The sequence below is a fragment of the Marmota monax genome, unplaced genomic scaffold (genome assembly GCF_021218885.2).
Source record: "Marmota monax isolate L192 unplaced genomic scaffold, Marmota_monax_Labrador192_F-V1.1 WCK01_AAM20220418_F8-fsc00294, whole genome shotgun sequence".
Lineage (NCBI taxonomy): Eukaryota > Metazoa > Chordata > Mammalia > Rodentia > Sciuridae > Marmota > Marmota monax.
Window position 1 is genome coordinate 1003767 of NW_026694653.1, and position 13804 is coordinate 1017570.

Consider the following 13804-nt stretch of genomic DNA (forward strand, 5'->3'; position numbering starts at 1 on the left):
AGTAAATAACTCAAAATCTGTAAAATTTTCCTTTTACTTATTAGAAAATTCCTTAAAACTAATACAATAATATTTTAGGGAAATGTTTCTACCAGAAGACTCATCATTCATAGTGATGATAAGTAAAATAATGCCACTAATTTATCTCCTTCCCTTCTCTCTATGTTGAGACCACTAGAGGAAGCAATTTCAGAATTGTAATGAATTTTTATAGGCCACATATAATTTTTGAGTTTCCAGTCTTGGAGTCCCAATTGTAGAGAATCCAGTTTTAGATATTCCTTACAGTGGGAAAATCCTTCAGTATTCTTAATAGAGATGGAAAGAGCATTGGAGGAAGAAAGCAGAGCACAGTCTCCAGAGACGAAAAGTCTGGTAGAAATGGCAAAAAAAGCAGAAAAGGATTCTGATCTTCTTCTGTATTGCAACTGGAATAAAAAGGGAAGACAGGGTGTTGTATGGGGCTGACATGGATAGGCAGACTGCACTGATGGGGGAACTGAGGATGTTAGAAAGAACAGTATTTTAGTGTGCTTTGATTTCTTTCCTAAAGGCATATGACACTTTACAGATGCCAACAGAAAGCACCTCTGGCGTTCAGTGGCAAATTGGGGGCTCCTAGAATTCGAGATTCAATACACAATAGGGATGAGTAGTATTCGGCATTGTGTTCAGTCGACAAATGGCACTTAAATTTTGATTATCTCAATTTTATTTGCTCTTGCCAAAGATGATTCCTCAGTATTTGTAAATTACATAATTACATTTCAGCACACAGTTTTTAAAGTTATCAATGACATGTACAAGAGTTAACAACAGTTACTAGAAATTTTAAGATCACCTTAACAATCTAAGTCATATTCATTGAGCAGTAAGTAATTTTTTGTTTGCAGGATGTTCCCATTTTTTAATTTAAAAGAATACCATTTTTTTGCTCAATGTGGTGAGACCATTCCATGTTTTTATTATGACTTTAGTAACACAACACAAATGTCGACTACACTATACTTGTATAAAATGTATTATTTTGAAAACCACTGATAAATACAGTTATTGCCATACTTCATGCACTTTAAAAATTCCAAAGCCATAGGTGCTGTCAGATAACTTTATAAGTAGTGGCTTAAAATGCTCTTGCCTACTTCAGTGATGTAGAAAGAACCACACCATATATTCTGTTGAAGGCAAAGCTATCAGAAGCAATGTCTGTATGAAAAGGCTTAAAATGAGTTATTTGCCTCTTAACACTCCCTTGAGTTTAGTCTGCTGCAAAAGGAATGCTTGTTATCAGTGTGAAAAGCAGTGCTTTTGAATTAAGGGAAAAGTTCAACTTGTGTTGTTTTCAACCAATGGCATCAATGTATGTAATCAACCTTATGTCTCCAGTTCAAAGGGATTCTTCAAAATTACACTCCCCATTCCTTAATCCTGAACATTCAAGTTTGATTTAATCCTGTATCTAGAGTCATTTACTTTTAGACAAATCTGTTTTATTACACATCAACCTGAAATTAGTTTGTGAGGTAAGCTGATTTCTTAATGATGACTTCAAGAGTCAAAAAGACTTACTTTCATTTTTTCCTTAAAAAGTTTTCCTCTAGATCAATATATCTACAATTAAAACCACCTTCATTTTTATATTGCAACCTGTGAGAGATCCACTTTTTATTGAATAGACATCATTCACTCCCTAGTTTATCACAAATTTTTAAAAACAGTGTTGACACAAAAATATAAAATCTTATATAGATAAACATAAATGCCATCTTATATATAATTATTAAGGTAAATGTTTCTAGAACCTGGTTGTATCTTTATTTCTTCAGAGTCTAATCTAACAGTATATTTTTAAACTTACAGCAGTTTTCATTTTCATAAATTCCCATTGAATCTTTTTAATATCTTTATTTCTTTTCTTCAGGGTTGAAATTTAGATGAGGCAAGGGAAGTATTTAAGGAGGCATTTACTCTCTGTGTCTTGCTTTTACATTCCTAAGCATATTTTTAACATTTCAAATGTTTTTAAGTTCTTTATTAAATTCTATCATCTCTCTCTTAGCACATTTTTTTTTTCTTCCCAAGTATGGGTTAAATTTTCCTGGTCCATATCATCTCTAATGGGATTCAGATATTAAAAAATTTATATTGTTGAATACTGTGTTTTTGTATAACCTATGTTCTGAGCTAAACATTTGTCTGTGAAGTGACTTTACCTGCTGAGCTGAAGAGTGATCTCAGTCCTTCAGGCCTCCTCCCTGGTAGAGAAGCAGAGAAAGGCACATGACATCTGGAATACGAATTTCCAGTCCATTCCCTCCTATGTCCCTGTGACAGTCATTCTGGAAATGCCAGAACACTTTGTGTGTCAGAATTGTTTCCTTCATTGAAAGTTTTCTGATTGTCGCAGGACTCTGTAAAGAATTAAGTAAAATAATCCTGAATAATTAAGAATCAAGGTGTTTTATTTTATTTTATTTTTTTAGTTGTCAATGGACTTTTTTTTTTTTTTAATTCTTGATCCAGTGCCTCACACATGCCAGGCAAACCCTCTGCCACTGAGCCACAACCCCAGTCTTCAAGGTTATTTTTTATATATTTAATTTTCATGGTGTGATTACACTAATCATACTTTGAATTCTAGCAACATTTACTTAAATTTGTGTATGGGAGTGAAAAACTAACCACACAATGCAGCTTCCAAACGCTCATATTCTTCTTCTCTCTTCCTTTTGCAGGGACATGCTTGAAGACTAGATAATTTTTCTTAGACTTCATTAAAAATGAGATTCAAAATGATGAGGTCTTTATTTTATGCTTTTCATCCCACAGGTATTTCATTTTGTAGAAATCCAAGAATCATTTTTAAATTTCACACAGTTTCATCTGGTTATTATTATTTCATGATCATTATTGTGCTGCACATAGGATTTAAAAAATTAAAAAATTCTAATGGAAATTGCATTATTTAACTGAGAAATTTTTATACATTATCTCATATAAAACATACAACCCCACATGTTAGATAATATTATCCCAATTTTACCAGCAATTATGTAAATTATTTTGACAGTAATTTGCATACATAGTAACCTCATAGATGCTGGTCATTTTACATTCCATGTCCTTTGATTTTTTTACAAAGGTATGCCATGATATTACTCCCAAATGCTGGGTCAGTCTTACAGGGTATTTTCTACATTTAAAAGCTTATGCTTTCTGAAGATTGATCCCAGTTCTCCATGATCCAGCTGTTTGTTTTAAAAGGGAAGCTAGCTACTGCTTTGCAACAAATGCAATTCAAAATCTTTACTTAAAATGGTTATTTTATGGCTAACTAAATGGGGAGCTGCATATAAGAAAAAAAATAATCTTTAAAAGAAATAAAACTTGGGTTAAATTATTTATATTTAAGGTGACTATTTTATAAAGCATTTGCTTGGTTTTCCTGGTGGAATTAAATAGATCTTTATATTCCAAATCAATTTGTATTATTTTCAAATGAAGATGAACTTCCCACATAGGTTTTAGAAGTTTACCTGATGTCATTTCAAGGGACAAAGAACAAGTTCAGAAACACTCTTTATTGAAAATGTTTAAGAAACTATGTTATTTTATTTTTATATTATGTTTTGTTTGTTTGCTTATTTTTTTAGAGCTTCATGTTTATATGTAATAGTTGGGCTCATTCTGAAAAATTCATACATGTCTGGAAATTATTTGAGCTCACGAGTTCTACTTTTACCTCCTTTTTTCCCCCTCCTGACCTCCCTCACCTTCCATTGATTTTGTTGTTGTTCTTATTAGTTTTACATGACAGTGCATTGTATTTTGATATATTACTCATATATGGAGTATAACTTCCCATTCTTCTGGTTGTACATGGTGTGGACTTACCACAGGTCATGTATTCATATATGCATATAGGAAAGTAATGTCTGATTCATTCTAATATCTTTCCTATTCCCATTCCCTCTCCCTTCCCTTCATTTCACTTTGGAATTGATTCTAGATAAGCCTTCTTGTCAAATACCTAAACAAGCTGAGCACAGTGGTGCATGCCTATAATCCCAGAGGCTCAGGAGGCTGAGACAGGAAGATCTCGAAATGTGAGGCACTAAGCAATTCAGTAAGACTCTGTTCCTAAATAAAATACAAAATAAGGATAAGATGTGGCTCAGTAGTCTAATGCCCCTGAATTCAATCCCTGCTACATCTCCCCTTAAAAGAAACCCTAAATAATGCATTATACATATATAGCTTGACATTTGAGCTCAAGAGTTAGCATTATTCTTAATAATGTTTAGGGTACATTTTTTACCACTCCCCATTTCATAAAATATATAATGTGTATTCCATACAATATGTGGTGCACATTGGGGAGTTCTTCTTATATTTGGTCAACATGTGATAATACCTCATATTTATCCTATGTATAAGACCAGATTGGAAATGAATTTTTCAGAATATACTACAATGCTAAACATGGTTCTAGGCACATAATAAATGTTAAAAATGTTTTAGCAAGTATTAATAATGAAAATTACAGAAATAAAAATAAGAAAATGTATTTTTTATATAAAGTAGAAAATTCTCAGTATATATAAGATGCAAATTATCATATTACATGTATTTTAGGTATCATTTAATTTTTAAATTAGCATACAGTAGAATGAATCTTTTTGAAGACATATAGTTTTATGGATTTTTTTAGTTGTTGATGGACCTTTATTTTTATTTATTTATATGTAGTGCTGATAATCAAACCCAGTGCCTCACACATGCTAGGCAAGTGCTCTACCACTGAGCTACAACCCCATCCCCTAGTTCTATGGATTTTTATATGTGTGTCATTCCATGAAACAAGCAGGATACTAAAGAGTTGTATCACTCTAAAAAGTTTCCTTATGCTCTCACAATTTTCCTCACCTTTTTTGTTTTTTGTGAAGTCTTGTATTTGTAACCATGCAGTATGCATTTTTGGGGGGGAGGGGCTGGCTTTGTTCACACAATATAACACTTTTGAGTTTCATTCTGTTGTTGCATGAATAGTTTATTTTTTCATTGATAAATAGTATTATATTTCACATATTTATGTCTGTTTATTCACCTGTTGAATGATATCTGGGATGACTCCAGTTTTTAGCAAAGAAAATTCCTGTAAATATCTATGTACAAGTTTTTTTTTTTTGGGGGGGGGAATAATTTTAATTTTATAAGATAAATTTCTAGAAGTAGAATTTCTGAGTCATATGATATATTTATCTTTGGTTTCATAAGAAAGTGCCCCAGTTTTTTCCACAATATCTGCATCATTTTGAATTCCCACCTAACTTCTTGAGAATTCCAATTGTTCCACATTCTTGTCAGTCCTCAGTATTATTAATTTTAAAATTTTTATCAAATCTCATAGACATTTAGTAATAGTACATTTAAATTATAATTTACATTTCTCTAATAGCTAATTACTATAAACATTTTTTCAGGGGCCACGGATATATTCCAGGTGGTAAAGTGTCAGTTCAAGACTTTTGTTTCTTACCAGTTTTGAGAGTTCTTTATATGCTTTATATTTAGATCTCTAGTTCATGTTTGTGTGTGTGTGTGTGTGTGTGTGTGTGTGTGTGTGTGTAAAGTGTAAAGCATAGGTCATGATTCATTTTCACTGGATTATCTATTGAATTGCTTTTGCACCTTTGTTAAAAATCAATTGGCCACATTTGTGTGGGTCGACTTCTGTATAGTTTCCTCTGTTCTATTGATCTGTGTTTCCATTCTTTAGGCAATACCAGACTAACTTAATTGTTTTGCTTCAATTGTAAGTCTCCAAATAGAGTGATGTGATTTCTTCATCTGGATACTTCTTTTTCAATATTGTTTGGGCTATTATAATTCATTTGCATTCAAGTTTTTAATATAAGTTTCTTTACTAAGTATTTGATTTGAGAGAGCTATTATAAATGTATTGCTTGACATTTTGGTTTCCCACAGTCCATTCTAGAATTTAGAAATATAATTGATTTTCTTTTGCATTTTTAAAATTTATTTAATTTTTTTAATCAGTTATACATAACAGGAGAATGTTCTTTGATTCGTTATACACAAATGGAGCACAATTTTGACTTTTCTGGTTGTATCCAAAGTAGGTTCACAACATTTGTGCAACCATACATGTTCCTAGGGTAATGATGTCCGTCTCATTCCACCATCTTCCCTACCCACATGTCGCCTCTACCCTCCCCTTTGCCTCATCCAAAGTTCCTCCACTCATCCTATGCCCCTCTCCATTATGTGATGGTCTTAAATGTTATCATTCTTGCTTAATTCATTTATTAGATCTATCAAGTTTTGTTTTGACTCCTACTACTTTTCACTTAAATGATAACATTATTTGTAAATAGCTACACTATCTGTGAAGATTTTGTTCTTCCTTTCTAATTTGTAAGAACTTCATTTATTTTCTTGCCTTATTTTATTTGGTAGAGGGTAAATAAGAGTGGTGAGACTGGACCTCCTAGCCTGGGTGAAACTGTTCAGTCTTTTGCCATTAAGTATGATACTAGCTGTACATTTATTTTTTGTAGATGCCCTTTGTATAATTGGAAAATTTTCTTTTATTTCTTATTTGCTGAAAATTGTCTTACTAATAGATGGTGAATTTTGTCAAAGACTTGATATATTTTTTAAAATTACTATGTTTAATAATTTAATAGTTAAAATCTTTTCAATCCTTCTACCATCTTTTCTCAGATCAACTTCTTAAGGCATATCAAAGTGACCATATGAAATTAATATACTTTCATAATTAGTTTTCTCAATTTCAGTGAACATGGTACAGTTTTAAAAATACACTTTTTTGTTGTTGTTGTTGTTGTTGTTGTTGTTGTTGTTATGTTGTTTTATTTTGTTTTTGTACCAGGAATGACCCCTTGGTCACTTGACCACTGAGCCTCATCCCCATCCCTTTTTTATTTTTTATTTTGAGACAGGGTCTTGCTAAGTTTCTTAAGGCCTTGCTACAATGCATTTTTTTTTAACCTTTCTCAGAGAGTTTGTTTTTGAAATTATGATTTGTGTTTCAGAATGTTACTGGAATGAGCAAATTTAGAGAATGTCATAGTTTAGGAATAGTTTATTATTGATTACTGCTGATAAAAATTTAAATATCACTTATAAATGTACAATTTGCCAAGTACTAGTAGAGAAATGTGTAAAGGAAAATAATCACATCAATTCCTGCAGAAATTTTTCAGTTAAGTTTTTGATTGCTTGCTTACATTTGTTTTGTACACAAAGGAAAGAATCTCTAAATTTTTATTGTCTTTAAGAAACAAAGCAACAACAATAAAGCCAGAGGGCATATTCATTTTTATGTTACTTTATAACATAGTTACACGCAAACAATGATTTTAAAAAAATAATAATAACTTTTGTCTCATTGATTGAATAGGTTATCAAATCTAAGTTTTAAAAAAAATTTATACTTGAGAACATTTTTTGTATCTACCCACCAGTTCAAGGTACACTTTTTTTTTGAGAAATATTATGTTCTTGAAATAAGATTTAAACATCACTGTGTCCAAGCTGAGTTTGAGGAGAAAACATTGTAGTGATTAATTATTATAAACTAGCATAAAGTTTTCAAGATTTATAAATATGCATATTAAAATACTCAGTTGAGATTAAAGAGTTACAAGTGTCTCATTTCATATTTTATTTTCTTCTAAGATTTAAAATTTAAGAATTATAAATATACAAGTTAGCACTGAATATTTAGAGTACAGTGTTGTAAAATATCTGAAAGTGCTTCTATTTCTAAATTAAATGATGCTGTGATACATATGGCTTTTTCCCTCTTTCATTTTTCTATGCAAATGCTGTTATTTTATATTCAGATTATTTTAAATGAGTTTTCAGACACCCTTGGAGTCTAGGTAATGAAAATGTTACTCTCTATATTAAACCAGTGTGGTTTTTGTAGTGAATTGGTTGTATGTTTGTTAAGGGCCAAATGGCTATTTCATTATGCTAATTATACACACACTTGCACATTCTCTCACATTCCTGTGTACTTTAATGGATGAGTGCAGCCATTATTATTAAACTTCTGATACTCTAGTACTGATCAGTTTGTAAATTTTTAAAACTGTACTTCCATGATCATAAACCAGCTTAGATTTTTCTAGATTTCTTTTTTCCTCCCTCCACATTGCTTCCTCCTCTTTCATATATCTTTTTGCGAACATTTTTAGAAATATCCCTGTTAGAACGAGAGGAAAAGTTTCCCCAGGGTCTAACTGAATATGGATTCTCATCCTACTGGACTTCATCTAATTGACACCATTAAAATCTCAAGACTATCTGTAAGAATGCTTATATTGTTTCCTAACTAGAGTTTCCAATTCACAATGTTTTTTGTTTTTGTTTTTTTGTTGTTGTTGTTTGTATACAGGCAGCAAAAATGTTTGCTTAAAATTTTGCCAATTTTTGGAACTGTAGTTTTTTAGAAATTCTACATACTTAATGCTAATTTAGCTTTTAGCGGGGTGGCAAGTCCAGGGATTGAACTCAGGGGCACTAGTGCTGGGGTTGAACCCAGGGGTTCTTAACCACTGAGCCACATCCTCAGCCCTGATTTTATTTTTTTAATTTGAGACAGGGTCTTGCTAAGTTGTTTAGGGTTTCTCCAAGTCGCTGAGGCTGGTATGAATTTGCATTCCTCTTGTTTCAGTCTTGTGAGCGGCTGGAATTTCAGGCACACACTACGCACCCACCTAAAATTCTACTTTCTCCTTACTATCCAGGAATTTGTCTTCTTAACAGTAAGGTCAGCAATGGTGGATTGTATACATGTTTTTGACCAATTCAAAAGATAAACTAAGCCCGGTGCAATGGCTCATCCTAGCAGCTCAGGAGGGTGAGACAGGAAGATCTCGAGTTTAAAGCCAGTCCCAGCAAAAGCAAGGCGCTAAGCAACTCAAGACCCTGTCTATGAATAAAGTACAAAAAAGAGCTGGAATCTGGCTAAGCGGATGAGTGCCCCTGAGTTCAACCCTTGGAACCGACCCCTGCCCCACACAAAAAGCTAAACTAGTATTAAGTATGTAGAATTTCTAAATAATTACAATTCAGAAAATTGGCAAAATTCTTTAGCAAACATTTTTTTTGCCGCCTGCGTAGACTAGTACTATTAATTTTACTAGACAACCAAGTTATCATTAAAAGTTAAGAGCTGTCAATATAGAAACAAAAATTAAGATGCTTCAGTGAATCCAGGAACTAGTTCACGTGTTAATGAAAAATGTCTGCTACAAACACTAATTAAAGATGGTTAGGAATGAAAAATAAATCCAACTTTTTCCTTCATCATCGAAGTAGCTTGATAAAGGTCATTTGGCCTTAAAAGAAAGTAGAAGAGGAAGAAAAAAAAGTGTAAATAAAAACAAATTGTGGACATAGTCCTACCAGCAAACTTCTAGACTATAGTGAATTTTACATAATAGTTCAAGTAATTTTTCTTAATTTTTTTTCCCCCGGTAATAGTTCACAGAGCCAAATGAGTTAAATTTTATATTGAAAGAAAAAAAAAAACATAGTTATATTTTAAGTTAGACTTATTTATAAGGAAAACACATGTTGCATTGCATTAATCTTTACCTTGGACCCTCTGCTTCATGAATTGCATGGTCCGTGTCATTGATCCTTGCATGCTAGATGGTCTTGTATGAACCATAGCTGCTTCAGGGCATAATGGTGTGATATGAAGTGATGCAGAAAACAGGAGAAGCTTTGTCACTGTGTCAGCTGCAAGAAGAAGTAACGTGTATGAATGTACAGTATAGGGAGATCTATGAAAGATCCAGTCTCTTTCTCCCAAAAGACTCTGTTCCATGATACAAGGAGAATTCAGTTCTTTTTGGCAGACCTCCACATCAGTTTGGAAGCAGTAGAAACAACCACAAAAACAAGCCTGGTTTCTCAGTGTCTTCACTCTCGATGTTTTAAATAACGTGTTTTCTTTTTTCTTTTTTTTTTTTTACTTTGTTTTTAAGAACCAGAAAGTGACACTCATTTTCACTGGATTGCTTAATATAATTTCCATAGTTGGGATGTAGCCGAGAATGAATTAGAGATGAGATCAACCATATGTGAAGTGCTTGTGTCTGTTTCTGGCAAAATTTGAAGGAAAGGTCCTATATTTTTTAATAGAGGAGTGGATGACTTTAAATGATATTACATCAAGAAGGTCAGAGAATCCCAGCAGATGATGTAATTATGTTTAAAAATGAGTTGATTAAATAATTCACACTTTTAATATGGAGAAATTAGATCATTTTCCCACTCCTCCCACAAATATTCAATCTTAATATCTAAGCAAAAAACCAACATAGACAGTGTCATCCATCCTGGTACTAACAGAGAATGCCAGTTATGACAGGCTCTTTGTTTACTTTAACAGGTAATTTGTGGACCGGAATCATTTAATTGTTCTGAGTACATAATTACATGTCAGCAATTTCCAATTTAATTAAAATGTACAAATCTGAAGATTAAGGGAATTTTTAAATTATTAATCATTTTTCCACTAGGAAATCTTGTTGCTCTGCAGGAGATTTGTCCAGTGTACAACTATACGTATTTTTTTTCCTTCTTTTTCACAGACAGACAATTTTCCCGCAGAGCCCAATTACATGGGCAGCAGGCAGCAGTTTGTTCAAAGGTAAGGCCTATTAAATAACTTTCTCGGCTTCCCCATTTGCATTCGTGTCAAAATTGCTTTGCTAGAGACTACACTTCAGATTTTAACTAGTAGAGACAACACTTTCTCTTCTTTTTCTTTATATGTATTTCAGTAGCTCCACGTTTAAGGACCCAGAAAGAGCCAGCCTGAGAGACAGTGGGCACGGGGACAGTGATCAGGCTGACAGTGACCAAGACACTAACAAAGGCTCCTGCTGTGACATGTCTGTTAGGGAGGCACTCAAGATGAAAACTACTTCAACTAAAAGCCAACCACTTGAACAAGGTGAGTGAAGTCTTCCAATGCTTTCAAAGTGTAAAGCTTAAGCAATCATTATAAACCTATTATTAGACCTAGAGTTTCAATTTATCACGATAGAATAGAACATTGATAATAGATCAAAAAAGCAGCAAATCTTATGATTAAATGATTTTTATTAAAATCCAGATAAAAAGAAAATATTCAATATCACAGTCACAGCTGAAAAAGGGGGGCCTGGGTAATCTTCTTAATATGAGAACTTGACCAAAGTTAAGTATATCATTCTTATTTCATAGTTACTTCCTAAACTTTTCTATTTGGGGTTTTGTTAACAAGGAAAATATGGGGTATATTAATTAGATATGTACATTCTAGTAAACAAATTTACGATATTAAAATCAGTAAATTTGATAATTTTAGTTGAAATGAAAACTCAAATCAAAATTTTGAATCTCTTACCACTGTTGATTTATTTTTAGTTCAGAGTTTAGCTTCCTTATAGTGTTTCAAGAGTCAAATAGTAGCTAAACCAGAGTTTGGATTCTTTTGTTTTACATTTATATGTCTTCACTGATGTCAAATAAACATGAACTGGCCTACATTGAGATAATAAAGAAACATGACTTGTTAAAAACATATTTTCTAAAAGTCCATCTTTAATTTGTTCACTTAGTGTTATTTATTGTTTATATTTTTATTGTTTCAAACACAATAAAATACTTGTCAGTGATTCACCCAAAGAGAATTAAGACATTTCTGTGTAAGACTTAACAGCTTATACATAGGTTGTTTTATGTTCTAGAGTAAAAAATGAAAAGAGCTGGGGCTGGGGATATAACTCAGGTGATAGAGTGCTTGCCTTGCATGCACAAGGCCCTGAGTTCAATCTGCAGTAACACACACACACACACACACACACACACACACACATGAAGGAAAGAAAAGAACTGCTGTATCAGTCAGATTTTATTCTTTCAAATACATTTGTTAGATAAGTAGGTATACTATTAAGTATACTTAGTATTTATTATTTGATGTTTTTTGGAGAAAGAAGCTACATTTAAACCATGCGAGCATAGCTTCTAAATTATTTATTGTTCGATGATTCATAAAAAGCAAACTTTTTTCTAGAGTGTATTCTATATTCAAACATGAGTAGATAAAGTCTTATTAATTTTTAAGTTCATGTCGAAATTTCAATACAAACATACATAATATATTAAAAAGTTTACATGTAATACTTTTATATATTCAAAACAGAAATAAATGCTTATATTTCTATCTTCATTGAATAAAATTTTGCTGTATTTACTTGAAGATTTACTTCACAAAAAAGCCTTGTTTGCTAAATAGTAAGTGTTAGATTAATGATGCGTTCCTGATTTTTATTACAAAAGCTTTCTACATAACAATGCAATACTATTTTAAAAATTATATTTAACAGAAGCAATATGAATAAATATCTGATTTTCACAGTTTCTATAAATTTGGATGTTTATTTAAAGTGACTTATATTGTCATAATGGGTTGTAGCTCTGTAATATTATAATATATAAAGATTTTTAAAATACATTTTAAATGCTGGATTGTTGGATCTTGATGTCTGAATGCACAGCATGAGATAGACCCAACTATGTGTATGGGATGTAAAGTGATTTATAGGTACTAGTCACAAAGCTGCACAGAGTAAGTGAAGAGTCTGCATGTACTGTTATATCTTTATAAGGAATTATATAAATAAAAGAAACAGAACAAAAAATTTCTGTTCATATTAACTCTGATTTGCTTTTACTCACTAACTAATATATTTAATGGGAGTGTATTTGAGATATTTTCCCCTATAAAAAAAAGAGAAAGTCTAATTATTTCTGAAAATATAAGTCATACTACAAATGTACTTTTTCAATTTTTATATAGAAATTAATTCTTGGAAAAGTGGCTATCATTCTTGTAAAAGGCCAAAATATATTTTAATTAATATTACACATTGAAATAATTGGTAGTATAAGAATGAGAATGCCAATAGAAATTCTGTAAAGCAAATAATTTCCACATGTCCCTATTAATAAATGTAAATATTTATTAATAGTAATTTATTAATATTAAATATTGTTAATTTATTATTTTTTATTACTAAAATAAATATTTTTTTAATTTTTATTGTTGGTTGTTCAAAACATTACATAGTTCTTGACATATCACATTTCACACATTTGATTCAAGTGGGTTATGAACTCCCATTTTTACCCCGTATACAGATTGCAGAATCACATCAGTTACACATTCACTGTTTTACATATTGCCATACTAGTGTCTGTTGTATTTCTATTATGCACATAGAAATTGGGTTTAGGTGATCTGTCAATTACGTAGGAAAGAAAAACTGACCTCCATTTCAAAATATTACTTTTAAAGCTACCTATAATAATATTTCCTTGACTGATTCATAGATTTAATTTATTCATTATTTACTAGATATTTATCAAGTGCTTGAACATGTCAGGAAGGATTGGAACTTTTAAAGAATGTCAAAAATAAATTTTACTTAAATCTTGCTTTCAAGTAACCATATGTAACTAAAAGAAAGGAGAGATCTCTCTCTGCTTTTGTCTCTAATCTTTCATCTATCTCTGTCATACATCTCCCTATTTCCTTTTCATTTGTCCATTACTTTATCTCATTCCATCATCTCTCTCATCTGTGTTTTATCTATATATTTATCTGTTTTTCTGTCTACCTGTGTAGATTCAGAGGAGACTAGAATTTACTGAGTTCTTAGTACTTGCCATAAACATGCAAATTTCA

The 13804-nt window shown here is 31.7% G+C and overlaps 1 protein-coding gene across 5 annotated transcripts in view; it reads left to right on the forward strand.

Moving 5' to 3' along the window:
• Pcdh17 (protocadherin 17) overlaps positions 1 to 13804 on the forward strand; it is a 99724-nt gene that overhangs the window by 24942 nt on the left and 60978 nt on the right. For 3 of the 5 annotated variants that reach the window (XM_058572315.1, XM_046423128.2, XM_058572317.1), the window contains exons 3-4: positions 10659 to 10717; positions 10851 to 11023. In XM_058572315.1, coding sequence (XP_058428298.1) covers positions 10659 to 10717; positions 10851 to 11023 — 232 coding nt within the window. The remainder of the gene's footprint in view (positions 1 to 10658; positions 10718 to 10850; positions 11024 to 13804) is intronic. The other 2 variants (XM_058572316.1, XM_058572318.1) reach the window with 1 other exon arrangement.